Source organism: Panthera onca, chromosome A1 (assembly GCF_046562875.1).
Source record: "Panthera onca isolate mPanOnc1 chromosome A1, mPanOnc1 haplotype 2, whole genome shotgun sequence".
Lineage (NCBI taxonomy): Eukaryota > Metazoa > Chordata > Mammalia > Carnivora > Felidae > Panthera > Panthera onca.
In genome coordinates this window covers 42,263,274-42,286,796 of record NC_138339.1, presented here as the reverse complement: position 1 = coordinate 42,286,796, position 23,523 = coordinate 42,263,274, and the positions used below count along the sequence as shown (strand labels likewise).

General features: G+C 36.7%; 1 protein-coding gene across 6 annotated transcripts in view; it reads left to right on the top strand.

The window, feature by feature from the left end:
* CSNK1A1 (casein kinase 1 alpha 1) overlaps positions 1 to 23,523 on the top strand; it is a 47,595-nt gene that overhangs the window by 10,698 nt on the left and 13,374 nt on the right. For 4 of the 6 annotated variants that reach the window (XM_060634662.3, XM_060634659.3, XM_060634661.3 and 1 more), the window contains exons 3-8: positions 8,688 to 8,814; positions 13,303 to 13,401; positions 15,805 to 15,888; positions 20,139 to 20,278; positions 21,644 to 21,722; positions 22,718 to 22,792. In XM_060634662.3, coding sequence (XP_060490645.1) covers positions 8,688 to 8,814; positions 13,303 to 13,401; positions 15,805 to 15,888; positions 20,139 to 20,278; positions 21,644 to 21,722; positions 22,718 to 22,792 — 604 coding nt within the window. The remainder of the gene's footprint in view (positions 1 to 8,687; positions 8,815 to 13,302; positions 13,402 to 15,804; positions 15,889 to 20,138; positions 20,279 to 21,643; positions 21,723 to 22,717; positions 22,793 to 23,523) is intronic. The other 2 variants (XM_078445722.2, XM_060634664.3) reach the window with 1 other exon arrangement.

The window sequence follows — 23,523 nt, the reverse complement described above, 5'->3', positions numbered from 1 at the left end:
ATCCACTTTGTTTCTACTTAGAATGCTCTTTTAAAAATTTGATAAAGCCTTTATAATTGGTATTATGAAAGCTGTAGGTATATTGTCCACTTCTCCACATGCTGTCTTCCAGTAATACTACTACCGATATTAGAGCAGTGACAGTGAGGACTGACAGAAATCAGATCATTAGTGATCTTATTTTTTCTTTAAGTTCATTTATTTATTTAGAGTGAGAGAGAGAGAGTGAGCAAGTATGAGTAGGGGAGGGGCAGAGAGAGAGGGAGAGAAAGAATCCCATGCAGGCTCCAGGAATCCCAAGCAGGCTCTGCCAGCCTAGAACCCAGCGTGGGGCTTCAACCCATGAACCCATGAGATGATGACCTGAGCCAAAACCAAGAGTCAGATATTCAACCAACTGAGCCACCCAGGCCACCCCCATTTGTGATCTTTGAAATATAATTCTGGGTAGTATGGTGAGAATGATAACTATTTTGCTGGGAATCAAGAAAAAAAATGAGAGTGAGATGGCAGATGGAAACTAGGTTTTCAACAAGTTAACTGGTAAGCAAGAAAAAAGGTGACCTTGTTTCACTGTGTCCCGACCATGCTGGCTACTTCCAGTTTGTTGTGAATACCAAACTTCAGGCACCCTCCTAACTCCCATCCATCTCTTTACCTGGCCATCAGCCATTTTACACTTCAGGGATCAACCATGCTTGTCGGAAAATGCTTGTCAGAAAAGATAGATTGGGTTGCCATAATTGGGGCCCTCTCAGCACTGGGCTGTCCATCAAATGTGTTACTTATTTATTTGCATACACACACTGCTGTAAGCTATGAAAGCAGGAATTACTTGGTTTTGTCTTGTTAGATACCATAAATACTGCTTGTATCAGTAAATGGTACCTTTAGTACTGGGTAATGATATGTACCAAAGCACATTTTTTGGTTTTGTGTTTTTATAATTTTTTGGGTTAAGGAACATTTATGCATCTTTGAAGGCAAAGGGCAGGGAACAAGGAGACTGAGAAATATGAAAATTTTATAGCATTAATTCAAGGATCTTGGGGACGATATTGTCTGCAAGGGATTAGTAGTAGCAGTTAGGAGGGTTAGGATGGAGAACAAAAGCGTCTTAGTTGACAGTAGTATTGCTGAGCACAACATACATTTGATGCCCAACTTTTCAGATCTTACTCTGCGGTGTCTTTACCTTAAAAATTGGGTTTTGAGGAAGAGGGGAATAAGTGAAACAAGGGATGGGAATTAAAGAGTACACTTACGATGAGCATTGACAGTGTATAGAATTGTTGAATCACTGTATTGTACACCTGAACCAACTAAAACACTGCATGTTAACTATACGAGAATTAAAATAAAAAACCTAATAAAATTTAAAAGAACCCAAAATGGTCTTGAAACAGGGATTCTTAATCTGGTACAGATATTCCTCATTCTACCCTCTCAAGTGGTAGCTAGGGGAAACAATGACATCTTTATTCTCATGAACTTCTAACCGAATCTAGTAAGATGGTCCCAGACTTCAGACCGTTTGACTGACTTACGATTTTTAGACTTTACGGTAGTGTGAGAGTGATACGCATTCAATAGAAACCATACTTTGAATTTTTGAGTTTTGATCTTTCCCCAGGCTCGCAGTATGTGGTATGACTCTCTCAGGAGGTTGCTGGGCAGCAGCAATGAGGTAGCTCCAAGTCAGCTAGGTGCTCGTGAGGATAAACACCTGGTACATTTACAACTGTTTATACTCATGCAACCGTTCTGTTTCCCCTTTCCATACATTACTTAACAAATTACATGAACTGTTGAATACTTTATTGTAAAATAGGTTTTGTGTTAGAGGATTTTGCCCAGCTCTAGGCTAAACTTAAGCATTCTAAGTACGTTTAAGGTAGGCTAGGCTAAGTTATGGTATTCGGTATATTATGTGTATTAGGTGTATTTTTGACGTAGGATATTTTCAACTTGTGATGGGTTTATCAGGACATAACCCCATGGTAAATTGGAGAAGATCTGTTTCTATTATAAATGTAGGCAAGAAATCTTCACTATCTTTAGCAGTGCCTTACGGCTTTATCACCATATTTCCATAACACATTATTGTTGCAGATATCTCAGAATATTGTTTACAGTCATTGCTGCTTCAGAATTATAGTATTAATTAGATTTGCCTGTATATCATTATTTAATGCATTAATAAAGATACATTACTGTGTCAAATTTAAGTACTTTCATTGTAGTGAAATTTCTCCGTAATTTTCCTTTTTAATGCTGTGTATTTTCTGCATTTAAAATATTCTGAGGAGTCCATAGACTATCAGACTAGCAAAGGTGGGAGCTCCGCAGCACCAAAAAGTTTTAAAAATTTTGGTATAGAACGAGTTGTTCCACCTCCATTCTCCAACTTGTTTGGACAAGTTCTTTGTCATTGTGGCTAAATAACATTTAATGCAAGTTTGGTCATTCATTTGGTAGATTTCCAGTATTTCCTTTTTTCCCCCCCAATATTTATTTTCTTTTCCCTTTTTAGCCTTGTTTAATTCCCAGTTAGTTCCATGTTTATTAATGCCCTCCCCAGGCTTGTGAGACTGTAAAGGTGGGAAAATCAGCCAGTTAAAAAAGGTTGAACAGTTCTAAGAAAGAATTGAAAGATTGAATTAATATCTAAAATTTCTTGAGATCATGATATTATCAGTTACTACTTTGATTGCCATCCCTACAACTAAAACTTTAGTTACTTCACGTCTAAGTAAGTTGCCAGTATGGAGAAATCCATCTAATCTGTGTGTGTTTGTAGTTCTGTGTATTCCGAGTGTTTTCTTTATTAAACCTGATTTTTCAGTTTTCTACAGTAGCCAAATGGTATTGAGTGTCTTTTCTCTAGTGAAAATGCCCTGGATCTCAAACCATTTTAGAGGTATTTCTGCAAGTTATAAATCCAAAGGATTATGGATAAAAATTACGTGTTGCTAGCCTTTTAAAATCTGGATTGCATTTTAAATGGGAAATTGCAAGAGAAGGAATAGATGGATGCTCTTACATTTTTGGTGGCAGGTCATTAAATTCTAGGTGTCTTGTATGAAAAATAAAGGCTACAAATCTACAGAGCATTTATGGCCAGGGAAGCTTAAGGAGAATGAGAATTATACAGCAATCTTGTTTATTGAGAATTAATAGAAAACCAAGAGGTAACCCATATTTAGTTCTGTGTCTAGTTCTGTTTCAGAAAGGGCTGAAGAGTTACCATGAATGAGAATGTAGTCGAACCTGTCTTGCATTATTGGTTCTGTTTTCGTGATGAATGCCATTAATAAGATGGAGCTTAATAAGTACTGACAGTTTTAGGTTAGAAGTTACAGCATCTGACTCAAGTTCACAGATGCCTGCAGCTTCCAGAAGTAATCAAATGAACACACTACCAGAAGGATTTGAGACTCTTGTATTTAAATGGAGAATAGCGGGGTTGTATTGTGGTTGAGAGTGCCCCTCTGTTAGAGTCTGGTAATTTAGGGTTGTGGGGAGGGAAATCAGAAAGATTGTACTAGACCAGATCCATCCATCCATCCTTCCTTCCTTCCTTCCTTCCTTCCTTTTCTTTCTTTCTTTCTCTTTCTTTCTTTCTTTCTTTCTTTCTTAACTTTTTTCATGTTTGTTTATTTTCGAGAGAGAGAGTATGAGCAGGGAAGGGGCAGAGAGAGAGGGAAACACAGAATCTGATGCAGGCACCAGGCTATGAGCTGACGGCACAGAACCCGATGCGGGGCTGGAACCCATGAACCGTGAAGTATGACCTGAGCCAAAGTTGGATGCTTAACCAACTGAGCAAGCACCCAGGTATACCATCCGTAGATTAGATCTTACTTTCTACCCTCACAAAAAGGAACATAAAGATTGGGTGATGGTAAGTTGGCAAGAAAATAAATTTGATAAACCATGTCTTGAGACTGGAGATGCTATCTTACAGCACTGATTCGACACTCATACTTTTTAGTGTTCAGTAAAGACTTTGAGACCTTGAGATTATTGACCTGAAGATGGGAAGGTAAAAGGCACAGGAAGAGACCTGTACCAGTTAAGAATATCACCTTTAAATATCTATTTATATATATATATATATATATTTTTTTTTTTTAATTTATTTATTTTTTTTAAGTTTATTTATTTTGAGAGAGAGAGGGAGAGAGAGCGAGAGCTGGAGAGAGGGGGAGAGAGATGCAGGTTTCAACATTATTAGTGTGGAGCCGGACGTGGGGCTTGAACTCCTGAACCGTGAGATCATGACCTGGGTCGAAACCAAGAGTCGGAAACTTAACTGAGCCACACCAGGGCCCCTATTTATTTGGGGGGTGGGGGGTGGGGAGAGAGAACGTGTGCGCAAGAGACCCACCTCCAAGTGGGGGAAGAAGAGGGGCGAAGAAAGCCTGAGAGCGAGAATTCCAAGCAGGCTCCACGCTCAGCTAGAACTCCCAAACTGAGTTCATGACCTGAGCTGGAATCAAGAGTTGGACGCTTAACTGACTGAGCCACCCAGGCGCCCTGAATGTAACTTTTAAACTTTTGTAATTACTTGGTTAATTTGAATCAAAGATGAGTAGAGTCTTCCTGATGATTTTATACTTGCAGTACAGAGTGTTTTTGTATTCCTTGTTTTGTTTTCCTCATCTGCCACATCAAGCACTCCTTAGCCTGTTAGAGCCTGTAATACGGCTTTTCATTCTTTAGTTCAGCAAATGTTACTGAGCATTCCCTGCGGGCAAGGCATTGTGCTGGATACTGGGAATGTAGAGTTCTGAACAGGACAAATACAGTGGCTGCCCATGTATTAGTCTGGATTCTCCAGAAAAGAGAACCACTGGATTATATATAGATATACAGAAATATTTATTATGAGGCGTTGGCTCACACCTGTGGAAGCAAAGAAGTACCATAGTTTGCGGTGTGCAAGCTGGGAGGCCCAGGAAAACCAGCGGTGTAGTTTAGTCCCAAGCCTAAAGGCCCAAGAACCAGAGGCATGGACATCCAAGGGTAGAAGAAGTCCCAGCTCTGACAGTGAATTTTCCCTTCCTCTGCCTTAGTTTTATTCCCTTTTTTATTCAAGCCTTCCACTTTAGGAAAGGTGATCTCTACTTATTCTATTATTCAAATGCTAATCTTGATTCAGATGCTAATCTCTGGACACACCCTCACAGACACCCCAAAATAATGTTTTACCAGCTATCCCAGCATCCCTTAGTCCAGTCAGTTTGATGCATAAGATTAACCATCACACCAATCAAACTAATAGTCTAAAGGGGAAGACCTACATGAAACAAGTTTTCTGTTATTAACTGTCCTAGGCGTAGAGATAGAACGTATTTGGTTGCTTTAAGCTGAACTGAATACTTATGATGGTTATACTGATTTATAGTTCTTGGAAGTCCTTAGGTATTGTAGCAATACCTATTTCATGGGGCGCCTGGGTGGCTCAGTTGGTTAAAGCGTCAGACTCTTGACTTTGGCTCAGGTAATGATCTCATGGTTTGAGTGGGTTTGAGCCCCATGTCAGGTTCCATGCTGACAGTGCAGAGCCTGCTTAGGATTGTCTTTCTCTCTCCCTCTCTCCCTCTCCCCCCCCCCCCCTAAATAAACTTAAAAAAAAAAAATGTTCGTCATTTTATTTTCTAAGGGTTTTTTTATTTTCATAAAGAGATTTCTCAGAGAAAAGAAAACCCTAGCTTCAACCCTCCAACTATAACACTTCTAACTGGTCGCCATGTCCTTGTCTCTCTTCTTGCCCATGCCTAGGATGCCCTTTTTCTACCTTCCCTATCAAAATATTATCCCTTTGTCAGGATCTAACTGGTAACAGACTGTTTCACAAGGTTTCTTTGGAAGGATTTAATTCTTATTGATCTTTTGGTTTTCTGAATTATTTAGGCATTTTTTTTTTTTTTTTTGTCAGCCTCAGTGACTTGTGCATGTATTTTCTTACATTTCTGCTTTTTATTGTCTTAATTTTTTAACTAGGTTTAGTTTAGATATTGGTTTTGGAGGAAGGGACATGAGAGCAAAGAGGTGGACTTTGCCTTCTTTAAGCATCTTCTTCAGACCTTAAGGTAGATTTTTTTTGTGCTCTAAATGGTTATATAAATTTCAAACTCCTTCAGTCTACTTCATTGATTGTTCAGGCAACACTGAGTCTGAAGGCATTGATTTGAAACAAATGGAAAATGAGACTCCTGCACTTTTTTTTTTTTAACTTTTCATCTATTGCTTTTTTTTTTTCTTCATGTTTTGAAACTTAGTAAGAATAAGGTCCAAATCAAATCAGTTCTTTTTTTTAATCTAATAGGTATTTGAGTACCTACATTGTTTTGTGTACATCACTTTATCATAGTGTACTTACTAGCAACATATATTATATTCACATAAAAAAGGCACCAGGATATTGTATTGTCGAAGGGTTTGATTGTGGATATAAGTAGTATCCCAGTGGCTATGGGAATTCTGTGAAATAGGAGACCAGTGTGGAACAGACTACTTAAGGAAGACTTCTTTGGTATCTGGGTATTAAGATTTTGAAATTGAAAGTAGAGAGTTAGAAGCTAGTTTAGAATAGAAGTGGAGGGGCGCCTGGGTGGCTCAGTCGGTTAAGTGTCCCGACTTCCATTCAGGTCATGATCTCATGGTTCGGTTCGGTTCGTGAGTTTGAGCTCAGCATCAAGCTTTGTGCTGACAGCGTGGAGCCTGCTTGGATTCTTTGTCTCCCTCTCTCTGCCCCTCCTCCCCCCCAACCTCTCTTTCTTTCAAAAATAAACATTAAAAAAAGATAGAAGTGGGAAACATGGAGGTGACAGTAGAAACTGAGTAAGTAGCCTTTAGATAAGTAGTAGACTGTTCCTGGCTCCTAATCTGTGTGGTATCAGTTTTTATTGGAGTTAACAAATTATTCCAGTGTAGTTGTAAAATAACTTGTTCTTAAAAAATTTTCTTTTATACTGGCCAATTTTCTTTTCAAGCAGAATTAATAATCTAGAGAAGTTTAAAATTTAAATGGTAGTGCTTATTTTTAGGAAGGTACCCTTACCAGAAATACAGGCATATAGGAACTTGAAATCATTTATTATAGTGATTCCTAGCCCTTGGAATCTCTAAAATTAAAAGTAGATATTCCTGGAGTTTTTGGAGACAAATTGTATATTTATCCACAGTAATAAAGCATTGGATAATTAAAACGGCTCCAATTAAAAGCAAATGTCATCTTTGTTGTAATACTGGTTATTTTCTGTAATTAAGCAAAAATGTGACTACTTTTTTAAAAAAAAGAGCAAGTAATTATTGATTAAATACAACATGGTAGTAAATGGGACAGGAGTTCTAAAATAAAAGAGATCTTTGCTTTGTAAGACCAGTATAGTTTCCTTCATTTCTTCAAATAGGAAGTAGTATCAGATGAGGTTAAGGAATTTGCCAAAGGTCATAGGAATCAGTGGCAGATAGGTATAGAATTCACATGGTTAAGGTTACCTGCAAATTCTTTTTTTCCCCAAAGTTTTTATTAAATCTCAGTTAACATATAGTATAATACTGGTTTCAGGAGTAGAATTTAATGATTCATCACTTACATGTAATACCCAGTGCTCATTACAAGTGACCTCTGTTAATACCCATCATCCGTTTATCCCATCCAACCTCAGTTATCTGTAGTTAAGGGTTTCTTTTTTTAAAAAAAAAAATTTTTTTTTAATGTTTATTTTATTTTTGAGACAGAGAGAGACAGAGCATGAACGGGGGAGGGTCAGAGAGAGAGGGAGACACAGAATCGGAAGCAGGCTCCAGGCTCTGAGCTGTCAGCACAGAGCCCGACGCGGGGCTCGAACTCTTGGACCGCGAGATCATGACCTGAGCTGAAGTCAGCCGCTCAACCGACTGAGCCACCCAGGCGCCCCATGTAGTTAAGGGTTTCTTATGGCTTGTCTTCCCCTCTCCCCTCTTTGCCCCCTTCCCCCATGTTCATCTGTTTTATTTCTTAAATTCTGCATATGAATGAAATCATACTTGTCTTTCTCTGACTCATTTGCTTATTAGCACAGTACACTCTTAACTCCGTCCACATCATTGCAAATGGCAAGCTTTCATTATTTTTGATGGCTGAGTAATATTCCATTGTGTGTGAGAGACAGTGCGCATGTGTGTATATGTATACACACATACATCTTCTTTATCAGTCAGTGGACATTTGGGCTCTTTCCATAATTTGGCTATTGTTGATAATGGTGCTGTAAACATTGGGGTGCAGGTGTTTCCCCCATGAATCAGTATTTTTGTGTCCTTTGGGTAAATACCTAGTTGTGCAATTGTTGGGTCATAGGGCAGTTCTATTTTTAACTTTTTGAGGAACCTAACTAGAAAAGTAAAGCCATCTTTTTTTTTTTTTTTAATGTTTACTTAATTTTGAGAGAGAGATAGCATGCTCATGAAGGGGAGGGGCGGAGAGAGAGAAACCCAAGCAGGCTCTGCACTGCAGCCCCAATGTGGGGCTCTAACCATGAACTGCAAGATCGTGACCTGAGCCATAATCAGTCACCCGGGCATCCGGAGAAGTAAAAACTATCCTATTATTAGGGCTTAAGAATTTTGAAAATTTAGTGACATTAAATGATAATCAGCTTTTCATAAAGCCCTCTCTTTTCCCCTTTTGTTAGGTGGTATGGTCAGGAAAAAGACTACAATGTGCTAGTCATGGATCTTCTCGGACCCAGCCTCGAAGACCTCTTCAATTTCTGTTCAAGAAGGTTCACAATGAAAACTGTACTTATGTTAGCTGACCAGGTATGTGAAATTTAGATGAAAATAAAAATTGAGAATACTACTATTTAACTGTAATGTAAATTTTCATAAACCAGAGTGTGTATAATCCTGTGTGTCAATCTTATGTTCTATGTATATGTATATGTATGTATATGTATGTATATGTGTATGTATATATGTATGTATATGTGTATGTATATATGTATGTATATATATATGTGTATATATATATATGTATATATATATAAAACCGTAGGTTGTGCTCACTCAAGTATACTTTTCTCTAACAACTTAAAGATGTTTTCCTGTGGTCATAGGATAGAAATGGATTATATTCGTTTGTTATTCACCTGTAGAAAAGTACTTTTCAAGCTGTTACATCAGATGCAGTCTGTTTCAGTGTAGATTATAGCAGGTTTCTTTATAAGATTTTTGAAAGGGCTCAGTATATATGGAGAGAAATATAAATATGTAGAAGTTTTGGATAAGTGAATTGGATGTTGTACATTGTGTGTGGGGCCCTTAGGAAAGCTACATATATATTTTTTTAATTTTTAATACTTTTTTTTAATGTTTATTTTTGAGAGTGAGTATGAGTGGGGGAGGGACACAGAGAAGGGGGAACAGGATCCGAAACAGGCTCTGCTGACAAGGGCAGAGCCTGTTCACAAACCTGTGAGATCATGACCTAAGCCGAAGTTGGACACTTAACCGACTGAGCCACCCAGGCGCCCCCTGAAAGCTATAGTTTTGAGGAAAACAGTACTGAAATAATTTAAGGAAGAATTTTTTTTTTTTTAATTTTTTTTTTTTTAACATTTATTTATTTTTGAGACAGAGAGAGACAGAGCATGAACGGGGGAGGGGCAGAGAGAGAGGGAGACACAGAATCCAAAGCAGGCTCCAGGCTCTGAGCTGTCAGCCCAGGGCCCGACGCGGGGCTCGAACTCACAGACCGTAAGATCGTGACCTGAGCTGAAGTCGGACGCTCAACCGACTGAGCCACCCAGGCGCCCCTAAGGAAGAATTTTTGACCAAGTAAATGTTTCTTGAGATAATGAATTCTCACCCATTGCTAGTATTTAAGCAAAACCAGGGAAATTTTGAAAATGTCATGAATTAAATTCATGCACTGGCTGAAGATTAAATTGTTTTAAAGCCAGGGTGCCTGGGTAGCTCAGTAGGTTAAGCGTCCGACTTCAGCTCAGGTCATGAATGATCTCGTGGTCTGGGAGTTTGAGCCACCAAACGGGCTCTCTGCTGTCAGCAGAGCCCGCTTTGGATCCTTTGTCTCCCTCTCTGTTTGCCCCTCCACTCTGGTTCTCTCTTCTCTCAAAATACATAAACTTTGTTAAAAATATATATATATAATATATATATACACATACACATATATATTATATATATTACATATTGTATATATATATTATATGTGTGTAATATATATATAATATACATAAAGCCAGAACTTCTATTTTTTTGTCTTAACAAAATAAGAAAAATGATTTTAAAGAGTTTTAAGATTGGGGAATGATATCAGGAACAAGCCTTCAGGTAGTGGATAATATGGTTAAAGATGATAGGTAAATGTCAAGGAATTTGTAATTTTAAGTATTTTTTTTTAAGTTTATCTTTTTGAGAGAGAGCGCATGTACACATGTAAGTAGAGGAGGGGTGGGGGTGGGGCGGGGAGAGGGAGGGAATCCGAAAGCAGGCTTCAGGCTGTCAGGGGAAAGCCCAACATGGGGCTCAGTCTCAACGGAACCGTAAGATCATGGTCTGAGCTGAAATCAAGAGTTGGACGCTCAACCGACTGAGCCACCCAAGCGCCCCAAGGAATTTATGATTCTAAATTTTGGTCAAGAAACAAGGGCAGGAAAATGATGGAAATGTTTCAAGTTAAACTCAGTGCTGTGGAAGAGAATATTTTTAAAATTTAGATTGGATGTCAAAGTAAAATGAGATGGTAAGAGTATAAAACCAAAGGATTAGAAAATAGTGTTCAGTCTCTGTAATCAGCATCGACATTTCCAGTAAGGTTAACATAAAACTGAGGGGCTCAACCAATATTAGCAAATTACATTGTTTTATTTGTGGTACGATAAGAATTCAAACATTGAAAGGTAAAAATCCTTCTATGTTTTAAGTAACATGAGTGAATCCTAGTAAAAGAGTTTATATGCTGTAGGTTCAGTAACACAGAGGTATTCATACAGAGAACATTTATTCGGGGCTGCTGCTTTACTTAGCACTGGAGGGTGCAAAGAAGAATAAGAACTCTAGTCCTTTTCTTCTAGGAGTGTAGAAGTTAGAGAAACAAAAAATACGATGTTCAAGATTTCTGTGATAGAAGTCTATATTGGGTACACTGTTAACATAGAAAAAAAGTAATTCAAGGAAGGGTGTTGCAAGAAAGCAATGGTTTAAGGAGGTAACTGCTAAGTCTTGCTGTGTATATGATCCATTAATAACACTTGAAGGTAAGTAGTTGGTGCCATTTATTATCTTTGCCGAACCTTTTCCCAACAAGTTAATAATCCTGATTTAATGATGGGTATCACTTAGTTAGGACAAATAAGTACATTAAGTGGGCTGAATGTTTTGTTTTAGTTCCGTTAATAAAGTACAAGTTGCTGCTATAACTAAAAGTACTGTTGGGACATTGTATACAGCTCCTTCCTTGAGTATAAATAGTTTAAGCTAGAGATTACAAATTTGGCTTCAAGAGACACTTGTCAAGGTTCACAATCTGTATGGTAATAAAAGCTCTAGGGAAAATGGGGACAAATAAAAAATAGAATCCTGACACATACTACTGAGAAGAGCAAGAACATATGGGTAGAAAGGTAATAGTCTTTGGATATTGAAAACATTTTCAGATGCTTCTAAGTATCTTATAGGCACTTAGACATATTTGATAATTTGAAAATTAAAACACAGAAGGGATTAAAAGTGATGCCATAAAGTTACAAGACAGTTTTTTAAAATTAAAATTTATTTACATAACAAACGTAAATAAAAAGATTGTTATGTGCAAAGAATTCTTAAAATCGACAAGACTAGGACAAGCCAAAAAAATAATGGACAGAGTATAGATTGATAGTTCATAAAATAGTAAATGAGAAGACTTTTAAACCAAGTGTTAGGGAAGTAGAAGTGAGGTCAGTACCTGCCATTGACAGAATTTAGAAAGAATTAAAGTTTGCCAGTGGGAAGAAGAATATTCTTAAGTACTGCTGGGAAATGAATTGTTAGAGCCTGTGTTGAAAGACATTCTGATGCCACCTATCAAAATGATAGCTGCTTCAACCGACTCTCCCTACAATTAATTGTATGGGGTTTATAGTCCATAGGAATAAAAGCACCAGTAGATAAGAATTGATTGATTGGTTTAAATTCAATTGGTTTAATCAATTGGTTTGAGAGAGAGAATGAGCAGAGGAGGGGCAGGGAGAGACGGGGACAGAGGATCCAAAGCAGGCTCTGCATGCTGACAGCAGTGACCCCGATACAGGGCTCCTCCTCAAAAACCATGAGATCATGACCTGAGCCGAAGTCGGGTGTTTAACTGACGGAGGCACCCAGATGCCCAGATAAGGATATATTTGAATGTATTAATAGCATTATTGTTTACAGTGGGAAGATACTGGGAACAATGGAAATAATTTAAGTTGGGATGATCGGGGAGAACCTAATACCAAACACCTATACCATTCAACTTGGCAGAATGTCCAAGCAATTAAGAAGAGGTTGTTGGAATGACAGGCTTCCTATTCAGTTTTTGAATGTGATTTGAATGTCATTACTGAAGTGTGGAGAAAAAACATGGGAGAGTTCAAAAAGCATCTAAGAAGTAAAACCCAGCATGTATATGTCCCTATGTGTTATGTTTATGTCGTATATGCTACTGACTTCCGAGAATGTTTGGGTTGTTCAGTTAAAAACAAGCCAACAAGAATAAAATGAATAGGATGCTTCCATTCCAATTTAAAACAGTAGCAACTTCTATCTTTCAGTTGGTCAACACCTTCTGTTCCCAATTATATGTGTGTCTTGAGTTCGTGAATGTATGTATGTAAGAGCACGGAAATGGATAATGCCAGGCTATTCGAACACAGGTTACCTCAGGTGGCATAGAATTGGGGTAGAAAGTTGATGATTTAGCTTTTCCTAACTGAAACAATCCTAAACTTACTATTTTGTAATTTAAAAATTGCAAACATCAGTTCTTTCTGTTAGGTTAGATGATTGTCATATTTATAATCATTAATACTAGAACATGCCAAAGAATGGGGCGGGTTTATGCTTAGATATTCATCAGTCTAGAGATAAATGGGGAGCCTGGTTGCCCTTTACATTTAATTTTGTCTAGCACTGTTTTTGTGAATTTAATACTTGGGATCTTGAAAAATAATTGAGATACTGAAATAATTGAGAAATGTGTTGCTTTCTTTTTTCACAATTCAAATCACATGATTATCTCTCCCTCCCCCCCCTCCTTTTTTCCAGATGATCAGTAGAATTGAATATGTGCATACAAAGAATTTTATACACAGAGACATTAAACCAGATAACTTCCTAATGGGTATTGGGCGTCACTGTAATAAGGTTAGTCAAATGTTCTCTGCATGAAAGAGCAAAGAGTAAAAACTCCAAAAATTGCTTTGGTAAACTTTGAATCTTTAAAAAGTCATAGGAAATTGTATTTGCTGTTGATGATTGCTTTAAAAGATTGTGCTAAAGGGTAATCAGCTAACTCTTATTAACTTAGCAACTTGAAATAAATTTTCTTCCAACTTACCCAACCCAGGTTAATTATCTGTATGGAAATACAAAATTCCCAAGGGCTTTCTAATGAAATGTAATCATCTGTTATTTAACTATTCAAAAGTTGTATCTATTTTTCATTCGTTGAAATAGTAAAAAACCCCATATACATTTTTTCCTGAATGCTAAAATCAGATTTTAACCTTTGTCACTGAAGCGTGGGTTTTTGCAATATATGTGCTTGTGCCAGCGTGGGAACCACTGACCCCATCTGTCACCATGGCGTTAACATTTGCTGACTGAGCATGATCATAATGAGAATTCTTCAGTCCTTGGATTTGTGTATTCAAAAGGTTAACTTTTGGGCCTGCTTCAAAAGTAGTTGACAGTTTCTTACTTGGGTGCCAAGCTGGGTGGATTCTCTACCCCTTCTCCCCCTTTTAAAGGAAAATATAGTCAAGTGAAATGAATGTTCATACAACAAAATTAGTATTCATTGGGGTCTCAGAATGGTTGAACGTATGGGGTGATTGGGTTTGAGCTAGTGACGCATGATTGCAGTTAGAAACTAATTGTGTTGAAATTTTTCTGCAATGATTAGTTTTATTGAGTGAATTGCTTTATTTATCGATTCAATGTTGAGCTCGGGCAGACAGGCAGCATTGGCAATGCACTAAGCATGTTATGATCTGATGATCTGATAGAAATTCTCAACTTCAGGACAACATGGGGCTTTTTGGTTTTTGTGGGGTTTTTTGTTTTGTTTTTGGAAGGAAGATTCCCATTTGTTTTATTAAGTCATTAGGAAGTGTTTGGTGTTTTTTTAGGTCTGGCTATAAATGTTTACCTTTGTTTGCCTGTATGAATGCCAACTTGTAGCCATTACCATTAGAACTGGTGTTATTTGCTAATGCGTGAGACATTGATGTTGGTCTGACCAAGTTTTAGGAATTTAAATTTTTTTGTAAGCTAACCTTTAAATAATGAAAGGTGTGTATATCTACATATAACTTACCTTGCCATTCCCAAATTGCATCTTTGTTTATTTTTAAATATTCTGTAGCTTCTCTCTCTGAAGCATCCAGGTTCTTAATTGTTATTGTAAAACCTGGTGGTTTAATTGAAAAAAATTTTACTGGTCTTAATTTTTGGGGCAATTCTGTTAGTTTGACCCTGATCTTTGGCCATTTCCCAGCCCCCCCCCCCTTCCCTATTTTCTTCCTGATAAAGACCCACTATCCTCATGTGATCTGTGTTCTGCATGTTGACATTGCAGTACATGGTTTTTGTCTTAAAATTAAATGATGACCTAGATAATAACTCTTTGCTCTCTGCCCCCCTTTTAAAAATAGCTTTGTTAATTACATAGTTGTGTTAGGATGTCCAGTTTGCCCCATGATGAAAACCTTTTTAGGCTCTTGTGTCCTCTTTAGAGATACTAAAAAATATTGTGGAGCTGCTTGCTGTTAATAGATTCAGAGAGTCCCTAGGGTAGAAGTGCAGTGTTTCACTTAACTAAGATTCAAATTCTAAATGTTGTTCTTGAACATTTTAGATTAGTGTTTTGTTTCTGTAGTTGGTTTTTAGTGTTTTCTTTCTGTATTGTAGTTTGAAAAACATGCCAGTTTTATGAGACTGGAGTCTTTGGTTAGTTTGTTCTAGTAGTTTTCCATTCATGGGAACAAATGGGGGGCTTTTGAGGTTGATTTTTTTTTTTTTAAGTCAAATTTCTTACTTGGAAAATTGTTCTGAATTTGATATTTAGGAGTGACCACTCCGATCTTAGTGAATTTATTCATCTCTTCCAGTAATCAGCCCTGCATGCTTATGAAAACCAATTTTGAGGTGACTAAATGCCTTCTACCTCTTCCTTACTGAAGATTTTTTTCCCCTGTACAATCTTTTTTGGGGGAAGGGCAGATTGTGGTACCAAATATTGCAGAGCCAAATTCCCCATTTTTGATGAAAATATTAAAGAGCCAAATGTCACCATTGCTATCCCTGATTCAGGCAGTGACACAATATAGTGGCATTAAAAACTTGAGTATTTTCCAGAATTCAAATGTTCTCGAGCATGTGATTCTTATTTGGAAAACTGAGAAGCTACAGTGCTTGGTGGAAGAAGGATGGCATTTGGCTACCCTGTTCTTTCTCTAATGCCTCGGTGTTGCCTGTCTGCGCCGGCCATTGTTGCAATGTAAGCAATACTGTTTGATGCACTGCCACCCTCTATTGTCTGTTTAGTGTTTAGAATCTCCAGTGGGGAAGAGGAAAAGAAGCATGACTGTTAGTACTTCTCAGGACCCATCTTTCTCAGGATTAAACCAGGTCTGAAACTGTCTCCTATTCCAACCTCAATCCCAAATTCATGTGCTTTTCTTTTTTATTGTTTTCTTTTGATTATTTTTGTTTTGTTTTAATTCTGGAGAATGTAGATCTTGCTCAAGCATCTCTTACGTTGGCATTATTCAGACATACTTGGCAAACATATAACATTACTAAGATGTTTTTTTGTGGCTTTTGCTTAAAGCTTGTAAAGTGTAGAGAAAACCTAAATGAAAACAGGATTATGTTTAGATCTGTAACGTCCACATGAGGAAATGATATGTTGGTCTAGTATTCAAATTCTTTATCTAATGGTAAACTTGAGCTAGACTTTAGTTTTTAAGACTGTATTTGGAGTTGCAGAACTTTTAATGCATGAAATATATCTAAATTCAGTTGCATCAGTGCTGTATGATGAATATATTCTGCCTCAATTCTCTTCCCCTTCCCTAGTGAACTTCAGGTAAGTGTAGACCAGATTTCAGATCTAGTGTGTCTAGAATTGATTGTACCTCAATATGTGAATTCTCCGACTTCAGCCAAACGGCATAAAATGCTCCAAGAGCATCATGTGCTCTGGAACTAGGAGACATTGCAGTCTAACAATGTAACAGTAACATAATTGAAGCACTTAGCAAACAATTACCATTAATGACATGTAAGGTAAATTAATGCATAACCTGATGATTTAGTGTTTGGCAGGCTAAGTAATAAACACCCCAGTACTTTTCTTAAAAAAATTTTTTTATGTAAGTGGAAGTCTCCACTTCTTTTTTTCATAGAAGTTGGCCAACTTTGTTAAGCTCTTGAGCAAAGAAGTGAATGTTAATCATTCAATTTAGTATACACTGAGAAGGAAGTATTGGCATGAGTAATCAAAAAAGATAAGTTGAATTTGGTATAGTTTCAAAGTATGTTCCATACTTTGTACCACATGCATCATCTGAGTAATCATTTAATCCTTTTCTGTACTGCCCAGCATTATTCCAGGGATCATCTTCTGCTGTTACTGGTTTCTGAAACTCAAACTTATTTTTATTCACGGAGAAATAGTAATTGTTGTGACTAGATCTGAGGTGGGGAGAGAGAGAGGATGGTGGGTAATTAGGTACTTTGTAAAGCATCTAGTTCCCCATTTTTGCTTATCCATTCATTCACACAACTTCTATTTTGTAACATAATCATTTAGCAACTTCCATAAAATGACATTGGATCGATTATATTTTCTACATACAGATTAGCTGGGTTGTGAGGAAAAGTGATCCTGTGAATGTTTTGAAAGGGCAAGGAACTGTGACCCTCGTTAGGTGAAAAATTGCCAGATTAAGCTAAAAACTAAAATTACCGATAGTGTTTCTAAAAACACCTCTGCTAAAATAAAATGCACCTCTGCTGAATGAAGTTATCCCACTATGCCCAACATTAATTCACTCCCACATGCCTTTGAAGAATAGACTGCATTCTGTAAAACAGGCACAAATTTTACCTAGCACACAAAACAAAAATTCACAGAAAAGCAGCTTGACCCACCAGAGAAATTAGACTTCTTTTGCATATGCAAATGTATAAAAATATATTATCTTATGACTTACTGAACATTGACTTTTCCTTGTTTGGTTCTCCCTTTACATATTTGCGGCTGTTTGGTTGTATCCTTGGAAACATGGTGTCATGTAAACACTTCCATTTTGTGTATATTCATTTTTAAATTCAAAGCAGAGAACTACTAAAGAAGCTTGATAGGTACCAGAAGATCATGAACTACCAAGAGATTAAAAAAATTTTTTTATGTTAAGTAGCTTTCTTTTTCAGTTATTTGTTCTTATTTTCACCTTTGCTTAGCAGTGAAATTATTTTTCCTGACTTACTTTCAGTTTTTATAAGAGGAGAAAATTTAAGTTGTTTTATTTGCTTTGTAGTTTTTTGTTTTGATATTAAAGATTGAAATATTTGAGAAGACAGTGTTTGTATTTATTTTTTGTTTTCTAAAACTACATTTCATCCTTTAGCATTGTGGAAAGAAAGAACACTAGAGAACATTGAGCTTTCATGGAACAATCTTTTAAAAAGTTGTGAGAAAATGTCTGGTCATTGAGTTGCAAATGGAGCAACTGAATGTACACTTGGACATGAAGGACACTATCAGATCTAATTTGTCAGAGTTACTCTTATTTTCTCCTCCATTTTGAAGTACTAAAAGAAGCAATCCTAGGAAATGTCCTTTAGAGGAGAGTCTTTGTCTTAATTGCCTTTTGTTTAAAACTCACGTAATTCTTACGGGCATTTAAAAAAATACTGTGGAGCTGGATGTCTTTTTGTGTTTGTTTTTGCCTTGTTTTCTTTTCAGTGTGAATCTGCAGAACTTAAGTCATGCTTTTTGGTTTGCTTAACAGAAATGTATTTTGCTTATTTTAATATTTGTGTACTGAACCCATTTTCATATCAAGAGAAAAGTAGGAGTGTGAGCTTTGTTTCTCTTTGTGTGTTCTAAGACTTTCTCTTGATCGTATAATAATGCGATTGCCGAGGAAGTGAATTTAATCTTACTAGATAGGTCTCATTATCCAGTTAAATTTTACTAAAAATTTGCTCTTCATTCTTTCATAGTAGACCAGGGGAAAATAGGTATGTCCTTGTTACCTTGGTGACAATAAGCTCAAACCTCAATGTCTTTTCCCATCCAATGTATAAAAAAGGCCTGCCTTTTTTTTTTTTTTTTTTTTTAAGATTTTTCTTAAAGTAATGTCTACCCCCAACGTGGGGCTCGAACTCAAAACCCCAAGATTACGAGTTGCATGCTCCACCGACTGAGCCAGCCAGGTGCCCTTCCATAGAAGTGTTTTTTACCCTCCTAAGAGAGGCACTTGATCAGATTTTTTTTTCACCCAAATCAATCACTTTATTTTTTGTTTGTTTTTAATTTTTTTTAATGTTTATTTATTTTTGAGAGAGAGACAGAACATGAGAGGGAGACAGAATCTAATCTGAAGCAGGCTCCAGGCTCTGAGCTGTAACCCAGAGCCCAATGTGGGGCTCCAACTCACAAACCATGAGATCATGACCTGAGCTGAAGTGAGATGTTTAACCAACTGAGCCATGCAGGCCCCCCTCAATTACTTTATTCTTACACACACCCTAAGAGGCTAGGTGGTGGGTTTCTTAGGATATTGTAAACTGGACAGAAGGGACCCAAAGTCTGCCTAATGGAAAGAAAAACTAGAAAACGTAGGCACAACTAGGGAACAAAAGGTCTAGGGCTAGGTACTAAAAGGGCACCTAGACCTGCCTGTTGGATAATCTTTGTAGACATAACTTTAGTAAGAGAATTTATGATAAAGACTAAAATTTGAAATAAAGATTATTTATTTTGCTTTAGAAGGTACGTAAATAAATACTGGATTTTTTTTTCTTTTTTGTCAAAAATAGGGGTTTTTTTCCTTCAAAAATTAGCTACATTATAAACATATCTTACTCCCATGTGTCCCATATAAACATGATAGCACTAAACATTATTTTGTTCTAAAATACTAGTCTTGTTTTTAGTTAGCTCCTTTAAACTGCTAATTGTAAGTTATCTTGGTGTAAATAGATACTAAGTGCTTTTTTTTAAGATTTTAGATCCATATTTATATTTCCCAGAAGTTTAACCTGATGAATGGATAAATATCAGTGGGAAGTAGTAGAATGTAATGCATGCTTGTTTTAAAAATGCTTATTTTTTTGTTAATACAAATCTTGGTTTTGTTGTCAATATCAAACTTTTCCAAGTTGTCTTATTTTAGATAATGAACATTCTGTTGCTATACTGAAGGAAGAATAGCCTTTGCAAAATGGAAGAATTCCAGATAGCTTACGTTCAGTTTTTGAAACCTCATGCTTGTTTACCAACAGTAACAGGATGTCAGGTTTCATTATGGCACACAGCACGCTTTTCAACTCTGCTATGAAGCATGTATATATATATTTCTTCACTACTTTTCTAAAGACAGGCTCCCGAGTGTGTAATAAACTGGGCCTGTGAAGTTGGTTCAGCTGACAAGGATCAACCATTTAACTGTATTTGCTTTAACTTGATTTATTGACGAGAACTAGTAAAAACTTACTGGAATGTTAAGTTTGTTCATTATCTGTTTCGCTTACGATACTTTATTTTGATATAGTTGAACAAGATAGAATAGATGCTGTTGAATGAGTAAGCAGCAGTTCAACTGAGCAAGGTTGGAAACCTAACATCCCTTTATTTTCTTTTAAAGTTATTCCTTATTGATTTTGGTTTGGCCAAAAAGTACAGAGACAACAGGACAAGGCAACACATACCATACAGAGAAGATAAAAATCTCACTGGCACCGCCCGATATGCTAGCATCAATGCACATCTCGGTATTGAACAGAGGTAAGTTTGAGAAATGAATGTGTTTCTCAGATCCATAGGAAAAGCCACTAATGGGTTTTGGAAATATTTTAACTAGTTTCTTATGATGCCTAAAGATGTCTCTTGGCTGAAGATTTGAAGGACGCTTATTAATTCTTTTACCTGTTGAGCTTTAGTCAGTGCTGTGATGCCAGTTAAATGAGAGACCTTTTGTTTCTTTGTTGAAGGTTGTCTCTTGGGGAGAAAATACTCCGTGATGGAAAATTAGAAGCATAAATGTAATTTTATCTTGATGTTTGTTTGTTTACTTGCAACTGAAGACAGTAGTACTTATTTTCTTCATGCTGATCTTGAATTTTTATATTTTAGTGATGCAAGTTGAGTTTGGAAAATAATGTTTTAGTTATTTAGTTTTACAAGGAAAATGTTACCTGAGTCCTAATGAACTAAGAGGGGGTTGGTGGGCCATCTCATGTTCTGCTCTTCACTCCTACATAAATTAATAGGATCTGATTTGAAGTAAACATTGTCATGATCTCGGTGCTTTTTCGATTTTTTCTATCTTCTATTTTTTTCTGGTCTTTCATCTTCCCTTCCTCTTTTATCGATCAATTTTTATTCCTTAAAACCAGCATAGAAATGATAAATGATATGCTTCTAGGTTCAGGAACCTCAAGAGAAGGATCTTAAGCTTAGGAAATGTTCAGTGTGTATGTGTATATGTATTCACATGCATCATTAATTGGCTTTAAAATGTTAATTGGGGAGCTTGGGTGGCTCAGTCAGTTAAGCATCTGACTCTTGATTTTGGCCCCGGTCATGATCTCATGGTTCATAAGTTTGAGCCCCATCACCACGCTGTTGGTGCGCAAGGAACCTGTTTGGGATTCCCTCTCTCTTTGCCCCTACTCTGCTGTGTTCTCTCTCTCTCTCTCTCTTTCTCTCTCTCTCTCTTTCTCTCTCTCTCTCTGTGTGTGTGTCTCTCTCAAAAATAAACTTAAAAAAAAAATGAAATGCTAATTTATTTCAGCATCCCTCAAGTTAGTTTTTAGGAGCTTCTGCAAAACTTAAAAGTGTCCTGCTACTTTGTACTTTGTTCTGTCTTCTTCATTAACCTCATTTAGAAAGTTGTCTCGCTAAATCCTTTTTGCTCTTTAGAAATTAAATTGCAGGACTGTGTTGGATTTTATAATTTTGTATTCTGTGAGAAAATTTTGTTTAGAAGTAACTCGTTACGAACTTTCTTATTACTTTAAGTATCTTCTTTCACAAGCCACCAAATTGCTCTTTCTCTTTGCTTGGGAAAACTTCTTGTGTACCTGGCTTTTTTTTTCCAGATGCTTTCCATAATAATTCCAGCTCGTAAATTTACATTTTCTTTTCTAGTCGCCGAGATGACATGGAATCATTAGGATATGTTTTGATGTATTTTAATAGAACCAGCCTGCCCTGGCAAGGACTAAAGGTAAACCAGACTTCCATTACCAGTCTTTTTGTTTTGTTTTAAGAATAAAAATACACATTGGAGATGAACTTTAAGGTCCCTTTGAAACCTAAAGCTTTCTGAGAGTGAATTAACTTTATTTTAACCTTTTATTGGGAAAATAAAATCTGATCGCTTCAGCAAGAATTAATAGAATCCCATTGTCAGGCCTGAAGAACAATTTCCTTTGGGACAGTAAGCAGATACCCACTGGTAACCAGTAGCTTTATCTGAATGGAAATTGACGTGGGCTAATTAAAGGTGGAGGCTTTCTGATTTTGATGCGTTGCCAGTGTGTTGAAAAGGAAGACTTTTATGTGTAGTAAAACTGGTTCGTCTAGTAGTACTACTAGCTATATTATTTAATTATCCTAACATTTGCTCCTATTAATTAGGAGTTTCACCTTGATTTTTGTGTCTGTTAATGATAAAATCACTGTGTCCTAGAATGTAATGACTATTCTGATACTTTATTGTTCCTTTAAAGGAAAATGGTCCCTGTGTTTATTTAGCATCTGTGAATTAGATAAATTGCTCAGTGCTTGTGTGACTAGCTCTATCAAAAATGAGTAATTTTTACACTGGAGAAATATTTTGACATAACGTAACTTACTAATGTTACTAAATGATGAGCACTTTTGTTGGTATTGAGCTGCCTTTACTTTTGCCCTTGTGTTGAGTATTGATTATGAAAACACATTTCAGATTTGACTTCACCCATTTTTACTTAAATCATGTTCCTATTAGACTTACCCTTTCCAAATAGCTAAAAATATTCTTGAGGTAGAAACACTTGTAAAGAGCTATCAGTTTGGGTGGGGGTTGAGTGTGTTTTATTTACTTTGATTTGGTTTTAATTCTAAGGTATGATTTCTCTTGAATCTCATGTTTACATTTATGTCTAGTGGGTTAAACTAACATGGTTCTTCTCGATAGTATTGACTATGTCTATGTGGTTTGATTCTTATTTTCCACAGGCTGCGACAAAAAAGCAAAAATATGAAAAAATAAGTGAAAAGAAGATGTCCACTCCTGTTGAAGTTTTATGTAAGGCAAGTGTGCTTCAGGCCTTTTTTGTTTTTTTTTTTTTTTTTAAATAATAAATAATCCAAGAAGAGGGAGCATTTTATTTGCCTGTCCTGGAACTTAAACATCCTATGAGGTAGCTAGCTACTACCATTTTTAATTTACTTTTTGATGATTCTAAGTATCTTTAAGAGTAGCTTGAATATATGAGCCATTTTATTTTTTTAAAATGTCTACTTATTTTGAGAGATTGGAAGAGGGAGAATCCCATGCAAGCTCCACACTAAGTACAGAGCCCTATGCGGGACTCCATCCCACAACCTCAAGATCACGACCCAAGCTGATACCCAAGCTTAACTAGCTAAGCCATCCAGGCATCCCTTTAGGAATCATTTCAAATAAGTATTTTATGTTTCTCGTTTGTTTGGGTTCTGTAATCTGTTAAAAACTAGAGGGGAAAAAAGGGCATGTAAAGTTGTCTAGTGGAACCTCACTAGTTCATGAGAAAATAAATATTCTCATCCCTAAACTGGTGCCAGAAAATAATGGATATCGGCAGTTGGCAGGCATATCAAGGAGTAGGGAGACAAAGGCATATCACAGTATTCCAAAAATAGCCAATGGTGGACAATATAGGCGACAGTTGGAATCAGGCTCATTTCTCTTAAATCTCAAGCTTTGTAGAGAAGCCTAGGAGTTGAGAATGGAGAGCTGTCGGTTTCATGTTGGATAACCGTGGTCTCTTACATAGAAAGAA